Source organism: Embiotoca jacksoni, unplaced genomic scaffold (genome assembly GCF_022577435.1).
Source record: "Embiotoca jacksoni isolate LCO1_2020_lvr unplaced genomic scaffold, fEmbJac1.0.p SCAF_47, whole genome shotgun sequence".
Classification (NCBI taxonomy): Eukaryota; Metazoa; Chordata; class Actinopteri; family Embiotocidae; genus Embiotoca; species Embiotoca jacksoni.
The window spans coordinates 83252-100479 of record NW_027185400.1 but is presented as its reverse complement, the minus strand read 5'-3'; the positions used below and the strand labels follow the sequence as shown (position 1 = coordinate 100479).

At 50.8% G+C, this 17228-nt stretch overlaps 1 protein-coding gene across 1 annotated transcript in view; it reads right to left on the bottom strand.

The window, feature by feature from the left end:
- Positions 1 to 17004, bottom strand: part of LOC138210551 (uncharacterized protein DDB_G0280315-like) — a 29720-nt gene extending 12716 nt beyond the window's left edge. The window contains exons 1-3 of the mRNA XM_069169773.1: positions 16977 to 17004; positions 16489 to 16863; positions 14602 to 14793 (exon numbers count right to left, since the gene is read on the bottom strand). Coding sequence (XP_069025874.1) covers positions 14602 to 14793; positions 16489 to 16863; positions 16977 to 17004 — 595 coding nt within the window. The remainder of the gene's footprint in view (positions 1 to 14601; positions 14794 to 16488; positions 16864 to 16976) is intronic.
- Between the last annotated feature and the right edge of the window lie 224 nt (positions 17005 to 17228).

Sequence of the window (17228 nt, the reverse complement as noted above, 5' to 3'; positions counted from 1 at the left end):
TGTCGTGGGGGTTGTTGTAGGTGTTGTGGTCGGTGTTGTAGTTGGTGTTGTTGTAGGTGTTGTCGTGGGTGTTGTTGTCGGCGTTGTTGTAGGTGTTGTCGTTGGTGTTGTCGTAGGTGTTGGAGTGGGGGTTGTAGTAGGTGTTGTGGTCGGTGTTGTTGTAGGTGTTGTAGTTGTAGTAGGTGTTGTGGTCAGTGTTGGCGTTGTTGTAGGTGTTGTCATGGGGGTTGTAGTAGGTGTTGTGGTCGGTGTTGTAGTTGGCGTTGTTGTAGGTGTTGTACTGGGGGTTGTGGTAGGTGTTGTCGTGGGGGTTGTAGTCGGTGTTGTTGTGGGGGTTGTAGTAGGGGTTGTGGTCGGTGGTGTTGTCGGCGTTGTCGTAGGTGTTGTAGTGGGGGTTGTTGTCGGTGTTGTGGTCGGTGTTGTTGTCAGCGTTGTTGTAGGTGTTGTGGTCGGCGTTGTTGTCAGCGTTGTTGTAGGTGTTGTTGTTGGTGTTGTCGTTGGTGTTGTCGTAGGTGTTGTGGTGGGGGTTGATGTAGGTGTTTTAGTCGGCGTTGTTGTCGGCGTTGTTGTAGGTGTTGTTGTCGGCGTTGGTGTTGTTGTTGGTATTGTTGTCGGTGTTGTCGTAGGAGTTATAGTAGGTGTTGTGGTCGGAGTTGTAGTCGGCGTTGTTGTTGGCGTTGTTGTAGGTGTTGTAGTTGGTGTTGTGGTCGGCGTTGTTGTAGGTGTTGTCGTGGGGGTTGTAGTAGGTGTTGTAGTGGGGGTTGTTGTAGGTGTTGTCGTGGGGGTTGTAGTAGGTGTTGTGGTCGGTGTTGTTGTCGTTGGCGTTGTCATTGGTGTTGTCGTGGGGGTTGTAGTTGGTGTTGTGGTCGGTGTTGTCGTGGGAGTTGTAGCAGGTGTTGTGGTCGGAGTTGTAGTCGGCGTTGTTGTAGGTGTTGTCGTGGGGGTTGTAGTAGGTGTTGTAGTGGGGGTTGTTGTAGGTGTTGTCGTGGGGGTTGTAGTAGGTGTTGTGGTCGGTGTTGTTGTCATTGGTGTTGTCGTAGGTGTTGTGGTGGGGGTTGTTGTAGGTGTTGTCGTGGGGGTTGTCGTAGGTGTTGTGGTCGGTGTTGTAGTTGGTGTTGTAGGTGTTGTCGTGGGTGTTGTAGCAGGCGTTGTCGTCGGCGTTGTTGTAGGTGTTGTCGTGAGGGTTGTCGTAGGTGTTGTGGTCGGTGTTGTGGTTGGTGTTGTAGTCGGCGTTGTTGTCGGCGTTGTTGTCGGCGTTGTTGTAGGTGTTGTTGTCGGCGTTGTTGTCGGCGTTGTCGTCGGCGTTGTCGTTGGTGTTGTCGTCGGCGTTGTTGTTGGCGTTGTTGTAGGTGTTGTAGTTGGTGTTGTTGTCGGCGTTGTCGTTGGTGTTGTCGTAGGTGTTGTGGTGGGGGTTGTTGTAGGTGTTGTCGTGGGGGTTGTTGTAGGTGTTGTGGTCGGTGTTGTAGTTGGTGTTGTTGTAGGTGTTGTCGTGTGTGTTGTAGCAGGTGTTGTCGTCGGTGTTGTTGTAGGTGTTGTCGTGGGGGTTGTCGTAGGTGTTGTGGTCGGTGTTGTAGGTGTTGTCTTTGGTGTTGTCATTGGTGTTGTCGTAGGTGTTGTGGTGGGGGTTGTAATAGGTGTTGTGGTCGGTGTTGTTGTAGGTGTTGTTGTCGGCGTTGTCGTTGGTGTTGTCGTGGGAGTTGTAGCAGGTGTTGTGGTCGGCGTTGTTGTAGGTGTTGTCGTGGGGGTTGTAGTAGGTGTTGTAGTGGGGGTTGTTGTAGGTGTTGTCGTGGGGGTTGTAGTAGGTGTTGTGGTCGGTGTTGTCATTGGTGTTGTCTTGGGAGTTGCAGGTGTTGTGGTCGGTATTGTAGTTGGCGTTGTTGTAGGTGTTGTCGTGGGGGTTGTAGTTGGTGTTATGGTCGGTGTTGTTGTAGGTGTTGTCGTGGGAGTTGTAGCAGGTGTTGTGGTCGGAGTTGTAGTCGGCGTTGTTGTAGGTGTTGTCGTGGGGGTTGTAGTAGGTGTTGTAGTGGGGGTTGTTGTAGGTGTTGTCGTGGGGGTTGTAGTAGGTGTTGTGGTCGGTGTTGTTGTCATTGGTGTTGTCGTAGGTGTTGTGGTGGGGGTTGTTGTAGGTGTTGTCGTGGGGGTTGTTGTAGGTGTTGTGGTCGGTGTTGTAGTTGGTGTTGTTGTAGGTGTTGTCGTGGGTGTTGTTGTCGGCGTTGTTGTAGGTGTTGTCGTTGGTGTTGTCGTAGGTGTTGGAGTGGGGGTTGTAGTAGGTGTTGTGGTCGGTGTTGTTGTAGGTGTTGTAGTTGTAGTAGGTGTTGTGGTCAGTGTTGGCGTTGTTGTAGGTGTTGTCATGGGGGTTGTAGTAGGTGTTGTGGTCGGTGTTGTAGTTGGCGTTGTTGTAGGTGTTGTACTGGGGGTTGTGGTAGGTGTTGTCGTGGGGGTTGTAGTCGGTGTTGTTGTGGGGGTTGTAGTAGGGGTTGTGGTCGGTGGTGTTGTCGGCGTTGTCGTAGGTGTTGTAGTGGGGGTTGTTGTCGGTGTTGTGGTCGGTGTTGTTGTCAGCGTTGTTGTAGGTGTTGTGGTCGGCGTTGTTGTCAGCGTTGTTGTAGGTGTTGTTGTTGGTGTTGTCGTTGGTGTTGTCGTAGGTGTTGTGGTGGGGGTTGTAGTAGGTGTTGTGTTCGGTGTTGTCGTTGGTGTTGTCGTAGGTGTTGTCGAGGGGGTTGTAGTAGGTGTTGTGATCGGTGTTGTAGTTGGCGTTGTTGTAGGTGTTGTCGTGGGGGTTGTAGTAGGTGTTGTGGTGGGGATTGTTGCAGGTGTTGTGGTCGGTGTCGTAATCGGCGTTGTTGTAGGTGTTGTTGTGGGGGTTGTTGTCGGTGTTGTGGTCGGTGTTGTTGTCAGCGTTGTTGTAGGTGTTGTGGTCGGCGTTGTTGTCAGCGTTGTTGTAGGTGTTGTTGTTGGTGTTGTCGTTGGTGTTGTCGTAGGTGTTGTGGTGGGGGTTGTAGTAGGTGTTGTGATCGGTGTTGTAGTTGGCGTTGTTGTAGGTGTTGTCGTGGGGGTTGTAGTAGGTGTTGTGGTGGGGATTGCTGCAGGTGTTGTGGTCGGTGTCGTAATCGGCGTTGTTGTAGGTGTTGTTGTGGGGGTTGTAGTAGGTGTTGTGGTCGGTGTTGTTGTAGGTGTTGTCGTGGGAGTTGTAGTAGGTGTTGTGGTCGGAGTTGTAGTCGGTGTTGTAGTAGGTGTTGTGGTGGGGGTTGTTGTAGGTGTTGTTGTGGGCGTTGTCGTTGGTGTTGTTGTAGGTGTTGTGGTCGGTGTTGTAGTTGGTGTTGTAGTTGGCGTTGTTGTAGGTGTTGTCGTGGGGGTTGTCGTTTGTGTTGTTGTAGGTGTTGTGGTCGGTGTTGTAGTTGGTGTTGTTGTCGGCGTTGTTGTCGGTGTTGTCGTTGGTGTTGTTGTCGGCATCGTCGTGGGGTTTGTAGCAGGTGTTGTGGTCGGCGTTGTTGTCGGCGTTGTTATAGGTGTTGTTGTTGGTGTTGTCGTTGGTGTTGTCGTAGGTGTTGTGGTGGGGGTTGTAGTAGGTGTTGTGGTCGGTGTTGTTGTAGGTGTTGTCGTGGGAGTTGTAGTCGGCGTTGTTGTAGGTGTTGTCGTGGGGGTTGTAGAAGGTGTTGTGGTGGGGGTTGTTGTAGGTGTTGTCGTGGGGGTTGTGGTAGGTGTTGTGGTCAGTGTTGTAGTCGGCGTTGTTGTAGGTGTTGTAGTAGGTGTTGTGGTCGGAGTTGTAGTCGGCGTTGTTGTTGGCGTTGTTGTAGTTGGTGTTGTTGTCGGCGTTGTCGTTGGTGTTGTCGTTGGTGTTGTGGTGGGGGTTGTTGTAGGTGTTGTGGTCGGAGTTGTAGTTGGTGTTGTTGTAGGTATTGTCGTGGGAGTTGCAGGTGTTGTGGTCGGTGTTGTAGTTGGCATTGTTGTAGGTGTTGTCGTGGGGGTTGTAGTTGGTGTTGTGGTCGGTGTTGTTGTAGGTGTTGTCGTGGGAGTTGTAGTAGGTGTTGTGGTGGGGGTTGTTGTAGGTGTTGTCGTGGGGGTTGTAGTAGGTGTTGTGGTCGGTGTTGTAGTCGTTGGTGTTGTCGTTGGTGTTGTCGTGGGGGTTGTAGTAGGTGTTGTCGTGGGGGTTGTAGTAGGTGTTGTCGTAGGTGTTGTGGTGGGGGTTGATGTAGGTGTTTTAGTCGGCGTTGTTGTCGGCGTTGTTGTAGGTGTTGTTGTCGGCGTTGGTGTTGTTGTTGGTATTGTTGTCGGTGTTGTCGTAGGAGTTATAGTAGGTGTTGTGGTCGGAGTTGTAGTCGGCGTTGTTGTTGGCGTTGTTGTAGGTGTTGTAGTTGGTGTTGTGGTCGGCGTTGTTGTAGGTGTTGTCGTGGGGGTTGTAGTAGGTGTTGTAGTGGGGGTTGTTGTAGGTGTTGTCGTGGGGGTTGTAGTAGGTGTTGTGGTCGGTGTTGTTGTCGTTGGTGTTGTCATTGGTGTTGTCGTGGGAGTTGCAGGTGTTGTGGTCGGTATTGTAGTTGGCGTTGTTGTAGGTGTTGTCGTGGGGGTTGTAGTTGGTGTTGTGGTCGGTGTTGTCGTGGGAGTTGTAGCAGGTGTTGTGGTCGGAGTTGTAGTCGGCGTTGTTGTAGGTGTTGTCGTGGGGGTTGTAGTAGGTGTTGTAGTGGGGGTTGTTGTAGGTGTTGTCGTGGGGGTTGTAGTAGGTGTTGTGGTCGGTGTTGTTGTCATTGGTGTTGTCGTAGGTGTTGTGGTGGGGGTTGTTGTAGGTGTTGTCGTGGGGGTTGTCGTAGGTGTTGTGGTCGGTGTTGTAGTTGGTGTTGTAGGTGTTGTCGTGGGTGTTGTAGCAGGCGTTGTCGTCGGCGTTGTTGTAGGTGTTGTCGTGGGGGTTGTCGTAGGTGTTGTGGTCGGTGTTGTGGTTGGTGTTGTAGTCGGCGTTGTTGTCGGCGTTGTTGTAGGTGTTGTTGTCGGCGTTGTTGTCGGCGTTGTAGTCGGCGTTGTCGTTGGTGTTGTCGTAGGTGTTGTAGTCGGCGTTGTTGTTGGCGTTGTTGTAGGTGTTGTAGTTGGTGTTGTTGTCGGCGTTGTCGTTGGTGTTGTCGTAGGTGTTGTGGTGGGGGTTGTTGTAGGTGTTGTCGTGGGGGTTGTTGTAGGTGTTGTGGTCGGTGTTGTAGTTGGTGTTGTTGTAGGTGTTGTCGTGTGTGTTGTAGCAGGTGTTGTCGTCGGTGTTGTTGTAGGTGTTGTCGTGGGGGTTGTCGTAGGTGTTGTGGTCGGTGTTGTAGGTGTTGTCTTTGGTGTTGTCATTGGTGTTGTCGTAGGTGTTGTGGTGGGGGTTGTGATAGGTGTTGTGGTCAGTGTTGTTGTAGGTGTTGTTGTCGGCGTTGTCGTTGGTGTTGTCGTGGGAGTTGTAGCAGGTGTTGTGGTCGGCGTTGTTGTAGGTGTTGTCGTGGGGGTTGTAGTAGGTGTTGTAGTGGGGGTTGTTGTAGGTGTTGTCGTGGGGGTTGTAGTAGGTGTTGTGGTCGGTGTTGTCATTGGTGTTGTCTTGGGAGTTGCAGGTGTTGTGGTCGGTATTGTAGTTGGCGTTGTTGTAGGTGTTGTCGTGGGGGTTGTAGTTGGTGTTATGGTCGGTGTTGTTGTAGGTGTTGTCGTGGGAGTTGTAGCAGGTGTTGTGGTCGGAGTTGTAGTCGGCGTTGTTGTAGGTGTTGTCGTGGGGGTTGTAGTAGGTGTTGTAGTGGGGGTTGTTGTAGGTGTTGTCGTGGGGGTTGTAGTAGGTGTTGTGGTCGGTGTTGTTGTCATTGGTGTTGTCGTAGGTGTTGTGGTGGGGGTTGTTGTAGGTGTTGTCGTGGGGGTTGTTGTAGGTGTTGTGGTCGGTGTTGTAGTTGGTGTTGTTGTAGGTGTTGTCGTGGGTGTTGTTGTCGGCGTTGTTGTAGGTGTTGTCGTGGGGGTTGTCGTAGGTGTTGTTGTCGGCGTTGTTGTCGGCGTTGTAGTCGGCGTTGTCGTTGGTGTTGTCGTAGGTGTTGTAGTCGGCGTTGTTGTTGGCATTGTTGTAGGTGTTGTAGTTGGTGTTGTTGTCGGCGTTGTCGTAGGTGTTGTGGTGGGGGTTGTTGTAGGTGTTGTCGTGGGGGTTGTTGTAGGTGTTGTGGTCGGTGTTGTAGTTGGTGTTGTTGTAGGTGTTGTCGTGGGTGTTGTAGCAGGTGTTGTGGTCGGTGTTGTAGGTGTTGTCTTTGGTGTTGTCTTTGGTGTTGTCATTGGTGTTGTCGTAGGTGTTGTGGTGGGGGTTGTAATAGGTGTTGTGGTCGGTGTTGTTGTAGGTGTTTTTGTCGGTGTTGTAGTTGGCGTTGTTGTAGGTGTTGTCGTGGGGGTTGTAGTTGGTGTTGTGGTCGGTGTTGTTGTAGGTGTTGTCGTGGGAGTTGTTGTAGGTGTTGTGGTCGGAGTTGTAGCTGTTGTCGTGGGGGTTGTCATAGGTGTTGGGGTGTGGGTTGTAGTAGGTGTTGTGGTCGGTGTTGTTGTAGGTGTTGTAGTGGGAGTTGTAGTAGGTGTTGTGGTCGGTGCTGTAGTTGGTGTTGTTGTAGGTGTTGTCATGGGGGTTGTAGTAGGTGTTGTGGTCGGTGTTGTAGTTGGCGTTGTTGTAGGTGTTGTAGTGGGGGTTGTAGTAGGTGTTGTGGTGGGGATTGTTGCAGGTGTTGTGGTCGGTGTCGTAATCGGCGTTGTTGTAGGTGTTGTTGTGGGGGTTGTAGTTGGTGTTGTGGTCGGTGTTGTTGTAGGTGTTGTTGCAGGTGTTGTCGTGGGGGTTGTCGTTTGTGTTGTTGTAGGTGTTGTGGTCGGTGTTGTAGTTGGTGTTGTTGTCGGTGTTGTCGTTGGTGTTGTTGTCGGCATCGTCGTGGGGTTTGTAGCAGGTGTTGTGGTCGGTGTTGTTGTAGGTGTTGTCGTGGGAGTTGTAGTCGGCGTTGTTGTAGGTGTTGTCGTGGGGGTTGTAGAAGGTGTTGTGGTGGGGGTTGTTGTAGGTGTTGTCGTGGGGGTTGTGGTAGGTGTTGTGGTCGGTGTTGTAGTCGGCGTTGTTGTAGGTGTTGTAGTTGGTGTTGTTGTCGGTGTTGTTGTCGGTGTTGTAGTAGGTGTTGTAGTAGGTGTTGTGGTCGGAGTTGTAGTCGGCGTTGTTGTTGGCGTTGTTGTAGGTGTTGTTGTCGTTGGTGTTGTGGTGGGGGTTGTTGTAGGTGTTGTCGTGGGGGTTGTTGTAGGTGTTGTGGTCGGAGTTGTAGTTGGTGTTGTTGTAGGTGTTGTCGTGGGAGTTGCAGGTGTTGTGGTCGGTGTTGTAGTTGGCGTTGTTGTATGTGTTGTCGTGGGGGTTGTAGTTGGTGTTGTGGTCGGTGTTGTTGTAGGTGTTGTCGTGGGAGTTGTAGTAGGTGTTGTGGTCGGAGTTGTAGTCAGCGTTGTTGTAGGTGTTGTCGTGGGGGTTGTAGTAGGTGTTGTGGTGGGGGTTGTTGTAGGTGTTGTTGTAGGTGTTGTCGTAGGTGTTGTGGTCGGTGTTGTAGTTGGTGTTGTTGTAGGTGTTGTGGTGGGGGTTGTTGTAGGTGTTGTCGTGGGGGTTGTTGTAGGTGTTGTGGTCGGTGTTGTAGTTGGTGTTGTTGTAGGTGTTGTCGTGGGTGTTGTAGCAGGTGTTGTTGTCGGCGTTGTTGTAGGTGTTGTTGTCGGCGTTGTCGTTGGTGTTGTTGTCGGCGTTGTCGTTGGTGTTGTTGTTGGTATTGTTGTCGGTGTTGTCGTAGGAGTTGTAGTAGGTGTTGTGGTCGGAGTTGTAGTCGGCGTTGTTGTTGGCTTTGTTGTAGGTGTTGTAGTTGGTGTTGTTGTCGGCATTGTCGTTGGTATTGTGGTGGGGGTTGTTGTAGGTGTTGTTGTCGGAGTTGTAGTTGGTGTTGTAGGTGTTGTCGTGGGAGTTGCAGGTGTTGTGCTCGGTGTTGTTGGTGTTGTCATAGGTGTTGTGATGGGGGTTGTTGTGGGTGTTGTCGTGGGGGTTGTTGTTGGTGTTGTCGTGGGGGTTGTAGTAGGTGTTGTAGTGGGGGTTGTTGTAGGTGTTGTCGTGGGGGTTGTAGTAGGTGTTGTGGTCGGTGTTGTTGTCGTTGGTGTTGTCGTTGGTGTTGTCGTAGGTGTTGTGGTGGGGATTGTTGTAGGTGTTGTCGTGGGGGTTGTTGTTGGTGTTGTGGTCGGTGTTGTAGTCAGCGTTGTTGTCGGCGTTGTCGTTGGTGTTGTTATTGGTGTTGTTGTCGGTGTTGTCGTAGGTGTAGTAGGTGTTGTGGTCGGAGTTGTAGTCGGCGTTGTTGTTGGCGTTGTTGTAGGTGTTGTAGTTGGTGTTGTTGTCGGTGTTGTCGTGGGGGTTGTGGTCGGTGTTGTAGTCATCTTTGTTGTCGGCGTTGTTATAGGTGTTGTCGTTGGTGTTGTCGTAGGTGTTGTGGTGGGGGTTATAGTAGGTGTTGTGGTCGGTGTTGTTGTAGGTGTTGTCGTGGGAGTTGTAGTCGGCGTTGTTGTAGGTGTTGTCGTGGGGGTTGTGTTAGGTGTTGTGGTCGGAGTTGTAGTCGGCGTTGTTGTAGGTGTTGTAGTTGGTGTTGTTGTCGGTGCTGTTGTCGGTGCTGTTGTCGGTGTTGTCGTCGGTGTTGTCGTAGGTGTTGTGGTCGGAGTTGTAGTCGGCGTTGTTGTAGGTGTTGTCGTGGGTGTTGTAGCAGGTGTTGTTGTCGGCGTTGTTGTAGGTCTTGTCGTGGGGGTTGTCGTAGGTGTTGTGGTCGGCGTTGTTGTCGGCGTTGTTGTAGGTGTTGTTGTCGGCGTTATCGTTGGTGGTGTTGTTGGTATTGTTGTCGGTGTTGTCGTAGGAGTTGTAGTAGGTGTTGTGGTCGGAGTTGTAGTCGGCGTTGTTGTTGGCGTTGTTGTAGGTGTTGTAGTTGGTGTTGTTGTTGGCGTTGTCGTTGGTGTTGTCATTGGTGTTGTGGTGGGGGTTGTTGTAGGTGTTGTCGTGGGGGTTGTTGTAGGTGTTGTCGTGGGAGTTGCAGGTGTTGTGGTCGGTGTTGTAGTTGGCGTTGTTGTAGGTGTTGTCGTGGGGGTTGTAATTGGTGTTGTGGTCGGTGTTGTTGTAGGTGTTGTCGTGGGAGTTGTAGCAGGTGTTGTGGTCGGAGTTGTAGTTGGCGTTGTTGTAGGTGTTGTCGTGGGGGTTGTAGTAGGTGTTGTAGTGGGGGTTGTTGTAGGTGTTGTCGTGGGGGTTGTATTAGGTGTTGTGGTCTGTTTTGTTGTCGTTGGTGTTGTCGTAGGTGTTGTGGTGGGTTTTTTTGTAGGTGTTGTCGTGGGGGTTGTTGTAGGTGTTGTGGTCGGTGTTGTAGTTGGTGTTGTTGTAGGTGTTGTAGTTGGTGTTGTTGTCGGCGTTGTTGTCGGCGTTGTCGTTGGTGTTGTCGTTGGTGATGTCGTAGGTGTTGTGGTGGGGGTTGTTGTGGGTGTTGTCGTGGGGGTTGTCGTAGGTGTTGTGGTCGGTGTTGTAGGTGTTGTCTTTGGTATTGTCATTGGTGTTGTCGTAGGTGTTGTGGAGGGGGTTGTAGTAGGTGTTGTGGTCGGAGTTGTAGTCGGCGTTGTTGTAGGTGTTGTCGTGGGGGTTGTAGTAGGTGTTGTGGTTGGGGTTGTTGTAGGTGTTGTCGTGGGGGTTGTAGTAGGTGTTGTGGTCGGTGTTGTAGTCGGCGTTGTTGTCGGCGTTGTCGTTGGTGTTGTTGTAGGTGTTGTCGTGGGAGTTGTAGGTGTTGTGGTCGGTGTTGTAGTTGGCGTTGTTGTAGGTGTTGTCGTGGGGTTTGTAGTCGGTGTTGTGGTTGGTGTTTTCGTGGGAGTTGTAGTAGGTGTTGTGGTTGGAGTTGTAGTCGGCGTTGTTGTAGGTGTTGTCGTGGGGGTTGCAGTAGGTGTTGTGGTGGGGGTTGTTGTAGGTGTTGTCGTTGGAGTTGTAGAAGGTGTTGTGGTCGGTGTTGTAGTCGGCGTTGTTGTCGGCGTTGTTGTAGTTGGTGTTGTTGTCGGCGTTGTCGTTGGTGTTGTCATTGGTGTTGTCGTAGGTGTTGTGGTGGGCGTTGTTGTAGGTGTTGTGGTGGGGGTTGTTGTAGGTGTTGTCGTTGGGGTTGTAGTAGGTGTTGTGGTCGGTGTTGTAGTCGGCGTTGTTGTCGGCGTTGTTGTAATTGTTGTAGTTGGTGGTGTTGTCGGCGTTGTCGTTGGTGTTGTTGTCGGTGTTGTCGGTGTTGTAGTAGGTGTTGTGGTCGGAGTTGTCGTTGGTGTTGTTGTAGGTGTTGTAGTTGGTGTTGTTGTCGGCTTTGTCGTTGGTGTTGTCATTGGTGTTGTCGTAGGTGTTGTGGTGGTGGTTGTTGTAGGTGTTGTGGTCGGTGTTGTTGTAGGTGTTGTCGTGGGAGTTGTAGGTGTTGTGGTCGGTGTAGGAGTTGGCGTTGTTGTCGGCGTTGTTGTAGGTGTTGTAGTTTGTGTTGTGGTCGGTGTTGTAGTTGGCGTTGTTGTAGGTGTTGTCGTGGGGTTTGTAGTCGGTGTTGTGGTTGGTGTTGTCGTGGGAGTTGTAGTAGGTGTTGTGGTTGGAGTTGTTGTTGTCGGTGTTGTCGTGGGGGTTGCAGTAGGTGTTGTGGTGGGGGTTGTTGTAGGTGTTGTCGTTGGAGTTGTAGAAGGTGTTGTGTTCGGTGTTGTAGTCGGCGTTGTTGTCGGCGTTGTTGTAGGTGTTGTTGTTGGTGTTGTTGTAGGTGTTGTGGTGGGGGTTGTTGTAGGTGTTGTTGTCGGCGTTGTCGTTGGTGTTGTCGTTGGTGTTGTCGTAGGTGTTGGAGTAGGTGTTGTGGTCGGAGTTGTAGTCGGCGTTGTTGTTGTAGGTGTTGTCGTTGGTGTTGTTGTAGGTGTTGTGGTGGGGGTTGTTGTAGGTGTTGTCGTGGGGGTTGTTGTAGCTGTTGTGGTGGGTGTTGTAGTTGGTGTTGTTTTAGGTTTTGTCGTTGGTGTTGTAGCAGGTGTTGTCGTCGGCGTTGTTGTAGGTGTTGTCGTGGGGGTTGTCGTAGGTGTTGTGGTCGGTGTCGTTGTCGGCGTTGTTGTAGGTGTTGTAGTTGGTGTTGTTGTCGGCGTTGTCGTTGGTGTTGTTGTCGGTGTTGTCGTAGGTGTTGTAGAAGGTGTTGTGGTTGGAGATGTAGTCGGCGTTGTTGTCGGTGTTGTCGTAGTTGTTGTAGTAGGTGTTGTAGTAGGTGTTGTGGTCAGAGTTGTAGTCGGCGTTGTTGTAGGTGTTGTAGTTGGTGTTGTTGTCATTGGTGTTGTCGTAGGTGTTGTGGTGGGCGTTGTTGTAGGTGTTGTGGTGGGGGTTGTTGTAGGTGTTGTCGTTGGGGTTGTAGTAGGTGTTGTGGTCGGTGTTGTAGTCGGCGTTGTTGTCGGCGTTGTTGTAATTGTTGTAGTTGGTGTTGTTGTCGGCGTTGTCGTTGGTGTTGTTGTTGGTGTTGTTGTTGGTGTTGTCGGTGTTGTAGTAGGTGTTGTGGTCGGAGTTGTAGTCGTCGTTGTTGTTGGCGTTGTTGTAGGTGTTGTAGTTGGTGTTGTTGTCGGATTTGTCGTTGGTGTTGTCATTGGTGTTGTCGTAGGTGTTGTGGTGGGGGTTGTTGTAGGTGTTGTGGTCGGTGTTGTTGTAGGTGTTGTCGTGGGAGTTGTAGGTGTTGTGGTCGGTGTAGTAGTTGGCGTTGTTGTCGGCGTTGTTGTAGGTGTTGTAGTTTGTGTTGTTGTCGGCGTTGTCGTTGGTGTTGTTGTAGGTGTTGTCGTGGGAGTTGTAGGTGTTGTGGTTGGAGTTGTAGTCGGCGTTGTTGTCGGTGTTGTCGTGGGGGTTGCAGTAGGTGTTGTGGTGGGGGTTGTTGTAGGTGTTGTCGTTGGAGTTGTAGAAGGTGTTGTGGTCGGTGTTGTAGTCGGCGTTGTTGTCGGCGTTGTTGTAGGTGTTGTAGTTGGTGTTGTTGTTGTTGGTGTTGTTGTAGGTGTTGTGGTGGGGGTTGTTGTAGGTGTTGTTGTCGGCGTTGTCGTTGGTGTTGTCGTAGGTGTTGTAGTTGGTGTTGTGGTCGGAGTTGTAGTCGGCGTTGTTGTTGGCGTTGTTGTAGGTGTTGTCGTTGGTGTTGTTGTAGGTGTTGTGGTGGGGGTTGTTGTAGGTGTTGTCGTGGGGGCTGTTGTAGCTGTTCTGGTGGGTGTTGTAGTTGGTGTTGTGGTCAGAGTTGTAGTCGGCGTTGTTGTGGGTGTTGTAGTTGGTGTTGTTGTCATTGGTGTTGTCGTAGGTGTTGTGGTGGGGGTTGTTGTAGGTGTTGTCGTGGGGGTTGTTGTAGGTGTTGTGGTCGGTGTTGTAGTTGGTGTTGTTTTAGGTGTTGTCGTGGGGGTTGTAGAAGGTTTTGTCGTCGGCGTTGTTGTAGGTGTTGTCGTGGGGGTTGTCGTAGGTGTTGTGGTCGGTGTTGTTGTCGGCGTTGTTGTAGGTGTTGTAGTTGGTGTTGTTGTCGGCGTTGTCGTTGGTGTTGTCGTAGGTGTTGTGGTGGGGGTTGTTGTAGGTGTTGTCGTGGGGGTTGTCGTAGGTGTTGTGGTCGGTGTCGTAGTCAGCGTTGTTGTAGGTGTTGTAGTTGGTGTTGTTGTCGGCGTTCTCGTTGGTGTTGTTGTCGTAGGTGTTGTAGTAGGTGTTGTGGTCGGTGTTGTTGTAGGTGTTGTAGTGGGAGTTGTAGTAGGTGTTGTGGTCGGTGTTGTAGTTGGCGTTGTTGTAGGTGTTGTCATGGGGGTTGTAGTAGGTGTTGTGGTCGGTGTTGTAGTTGGCGTTGTTGTAGGTGTTGTAGTGGGGGTTGTAGTAGGTGTTGTGGTCGGTGTTGTAGTTGGCGTTGTTGTAGGTGTTGTAGTGGGGGTTGTAGTAGGTGTTGTGGTGGGGATTGTTGCAGGTGTTGTGGTCGGTGTCGTAATCGGCGTTGTTGTAGGTGTTGTTGTGGGGGTTGTAGTCGGTGTTGTGGTCGGTGTTGTTGTAGGTGTTGTCGTGGGAGTTGTAGTAGGTGTTGTGGTCGGAGTTGTAGTTGGTGTTGTAGTAGGTGTTGTGGTGGGGGTTGTTGTAGGTGTTGTTGTCGGCGTTGTCGTTGGTGTTGTTGTAGGTGTTGTGGTCGGTGTTGGTGTTGTGGTCGGTGTTGTTGTAGGTGTTGTCGTGGGAGTTGTAGGTGTTGGAGTCGGTGTTGTAGTTGGCGTTGTTGCAGGTGTTGTCGTGGGGGTTGTCGTTTGTGTTGTTGTAGGTGTTGTGGTCGGTGTTGTAGTTGGTGTTGTTGTCGGTGTTGTCGTTGGTGTTGTCGTTGGTGTTGTTGTCGGCATCGTCGTGGGGTTTGTAGCAGGTGTTGTGGTCGGCGTTGTTGTCGGCGTTGTTGTAGGTGTTGTCGTGGGGGTTGTTGTCGGTGTTGTGGTCGGTGTTGTAGTCATCGTTGTTGTCGGCGTTGTTATAGGTGTTGTTGTTGGTGTTGTCGTTGGTGTTGTGGTGGGGGTTGTGGTGGGGGTTGTAGTAGGTGTTGTGGTCGGTGTTGTTGTAGGTGTTGTCGTGGGAGTTGTAGTCGGCGTTGTTGTAGGTGTTGTCGTGGGGGTTGTAGAAGGTGTTGTGGTGGGGGTTGTTGTAGGTGTTGTTGTGGTAGGTGTTGTGGTCGGTGTTGTAGTCGGCGTTGTTGTAGGTGTTGTAGTTGGTGTTGTTGTCGGTGTTGTTGTCGGTGTTGTTGTCGGTGTTGTAGTAGGTGTTGTAGTAGGTGTTGTGGTCGGAGTTGTAGTCGGCGTTGTTGTTGGCGTTGTTGTAGGTGTTGTTGTCGGTGTTGTCGTTGGTGTTGTGGTGGGGGTTGTTGTAGGTGTTGTCGTGGGGGTTGTTGTAGGTGTTGTGGTCGGAGTTGTAGTTGGTGTTGTTGTAGATGTTGTCGTGGGAGTTGCAGGTGTTGTGGTCGGTGTTGTAGTTGGCGTTGTTGTAGGTGTTGTCGTGGGGGTTGTAGTTGGTGTTGTGGTCGGTGTTGTTGTAGGTGTTGTCGTGGGAGTTGTAGTAGGTGTTGTGGTCGGAGTTGTAGTCAGCGTTGTTGTAGGTGTTGTCGTGGGGGTTGTAGTAGGTGTTGTGGTCGGTGTTGTTGTAGGTGTTGTAGTGGGAGTTGTAGTAGGTGTTGTGGTCGGTGTTGTAGTTGGCGTTGTTGTAGGTGTTGTCATGGGGGTTGTAGTAGGTGTTGTGGTCGGTGTTGTAGTTGGCGTTGTTGTAGGTGTTGTAGTGGGGGTTGTAGTAGGTGTTGTGGTGGGGATTGTTGCAGGTGTTGTGGTTGGTGTCGTAATCGGCGTTGTTGTAGGTGTTGTTGTGGGGGTTGTAGTTGGTGTTGTGGTCGGTGTTGTTGTAGGTGTTGTCGTGGGAGTTGTAGTAGGTGTTGTGGTCGGAGTTGTAGTTGGTGTTGTAGTAGGTGTTGTGGTGGGGGTTGTTGTAGGTGTTGTTGTCGGCGTTGTCGTTGGTGTTGTTGTAGGTGTTGTGGTCGGTGTTGGTGTTGTGGTCGGTGTTGTTGTAGGTGTTGTCGTGGGAGTTGTAGGTGTTGGAGTCGGTGTTGTAGTTGGCGTTGTTGCAGGTGTTGTCGTGGGGGTTGTCGTTTGTGTTGTTGTAGGTGTTGTGGTCGGTGTTGTTGTCGGTGTTGTTGTCGGTGTTGTCGTTGGTGTTGTCTTTGGTGTTGTTGTCGGCATCGTCGTGGGGTTTGTAGCAGGTGTTGTGGTCGGCGTTGTTGTAGGTGTTGTCGTGGGGGTTGTTGTCGGTGTTGTGGTCTGTGTTGTAGTCATCGTTGTTGTCGGCGTTGTTATAGGTGTTGTTGTTGGTGTTGTCGTTGGTGTTGTCGTAGGTGTTGTGGTGGGGGTTGTAGTAGGTGTTGTGGTCGGTGTTGTTGTAGGTGTTGTCGTGGGAGTTGTAGTCGGCGTTGTTGTAGGTGTTGTCGTGGGGGTTGTAGAAGGTGTTGTGGTGGGGGTTGTTGTAGGTGTTGTCGTGGGGGTTGTGGTCGGTGTTGTGGTCGGTGTTGTAGTCGGCGTTGTTGTAGGTGTTGTAGTTGGTGTTGTTGTCGGTGTTGTTGTCGGTGTTGTTGTCGGTGTTGTAGTAGGTGTTGTAGTAGGTGTTGTGGTCGGAGTTGTAGTCGGCGTTGTTGTTGGCGTTGTTGTAGGTGTTGTTGTCGGTGTTGTCGTTGGTGTTGTGGTGGGGGTTGTTGTAGGTGTTGTCGTGGGGGTTGTTGTAGGTGTTGTGGTCGGAGTTGTAGTTGGTGTTGTTGTAGGTGTTGTTGTGGGGGTTGTAGTTGGTGTTGTGGTCGGTGTTGTTGTAGGTGTTGTCGTGGGAGTCGTAGTAGGTGTTGTTGTCGGAGTTGTAGTCAGCGTTGTTGTAGGTGTTGTCGTGGGGGTTGTAGTTGGTGTTGTGGTGGGGGTTGTAGTTGGTGTTGTGGTCGGTGTTGTTGTAGGTGTTGTCGTGGGGGTTGTTGTAGGTGTTGTGGTCGGTGTTGTAGTTGGTGTTGTTGTAGGTGTTGTGGTGGGGGTTGTGGTCGGTGTTGTAGTCGGCGTTGTTGTAGGTGTTGTTGTCGGCGTTGTCGTTGGTGTTGTTGTTGGTGTTGTTGTTGGTATTGTTGTCGGTGTTGTCGTAGGAGTTGTAGTAGGTGTTGTGGTCGGAGTTGTAGTCGGCGTTGTTGTTGGCTTTGTTGTAGGTGTTGTAGTTGGTGTTGTTGTCGGCATTGTCGTTGGTGTTGTGGTGGGGGTTGTTGTAGGTGTTGTCGTGGGGGTTGTTGTAGGTGTTGTTGTCAGAGTTGTAGTTGGTGTTGTAGGTGTTGTCGTGGGAGTTGCAGGTGTTGTGCTCGGTGTTGTTGGTGTTGTCATAGGTGTTGTGGTGGGGGTTGTTGTGGGTGTTGTCGTGGGGGTTGTTGTTGGTGTTGTCGTGGGGGTTGTTGTTGGTGTTGTCGTGGGGGTTGTAGTAGGTGTTGTGGTGGGGGTTGTTGTAGGTGTTGTCGTGGGGGTTGTAGTAGGTGTTGTTGTCGTTGGTGTTGTCGTAGGTGTTGTGGTGGGGGTTGTTGTAGGTGTTGTCGTGGGGGTTGTTGTTGGTGTTGTGGTCGGTGTTGTAGTTGGTGTTGTTGTAGGTGTTGTCGTGGGTGTTGTAGCAGGTGTTGTCGTCGGTGTTGTTGTAGGTGTTGTGGTCGGTGTTGTTGCAGGTGTTGTCGTGGGGGTTGTAGCAGGTGTTGTGGTGGGGGTTGTTGTAGGTGTTGTGGTCGGTGTTGTAATCGGCGTTGTTGTCGGCGTTGTTTTAAGGGTTGTCGTAGGTGTTGTGATCGGTGTTGTGGTCGGTGTTGTTGCAGGTGTTGTCGTGGGAGTTGTAGTAGGTATTGTGGTCGATGTTGTAGTTGGTGTTGCTGTGGGTGTTGCCATGGGGGTTGTGGTGGGGGTTGTTGTAGGTGTTGTAATCGGCGTTGTTGTCGGTGTTGTTTTAGGTGGTGCAGTTGGTGTTGTTGTCAGCGTTGTAGTTGGTGTTGTTGTAGGTGTTGTAGTGGGGATCGTAGTAGTTGTTGTGGTCAGTGTTGTAGTCGGCGTTATTGTTGGCGTTATTGTAGGTGTTGTAGTTGGTGTTGTTGTCGGTGTTGTCGTAGGTGTTGTGGTGGGGGTTGTAGTCAGTGTTGTTGTCGGCGTTGTTGTAGGTGTTGTAGTTGGTGTTGTTGTCGTGGGGTTTGTCGTAGGTGTTTTGGTCGGTGTTGTAGGTGTTGTTGTAGGTGTTGTTATGGGGGTTGTAGTAGGTGTTGTGGTCGGTGTTGTTGTAGGTGTTGTTTTGGGGGTTGTAGTAGGTGTTGTGGTCGGCGTTGTAGTCGGCGGTGTCATCTGTGTTGTTGTAGGTGTTTTATTGGGGTTTGTAGTCGGTATTGTGGTGGGTGTTGTTGTGGGGATTGTAGTTGCTGTAGTGGTCGGTGTTGTCGTCTGCATTGTGGGAGTACCTATGGTTGTAACCAAAGTAGTCAACATTATTACTGGTCGCATAAGTACTAATTTTGTATTGACAAGTATCAAGGAAACAAAAATTTAAACAAATAGACAATTAATAAATTATTAAAGAATGATCTATGTAAATTCAGTTCTCTAATGTATTTCAAATTTAGCATACAATACAGTCAATCGTGAATATCGTTCAGCTCACCTGATAGCACTAGTAAAATTGATATCATCAATCCAACTTCCATCCTGTCTTC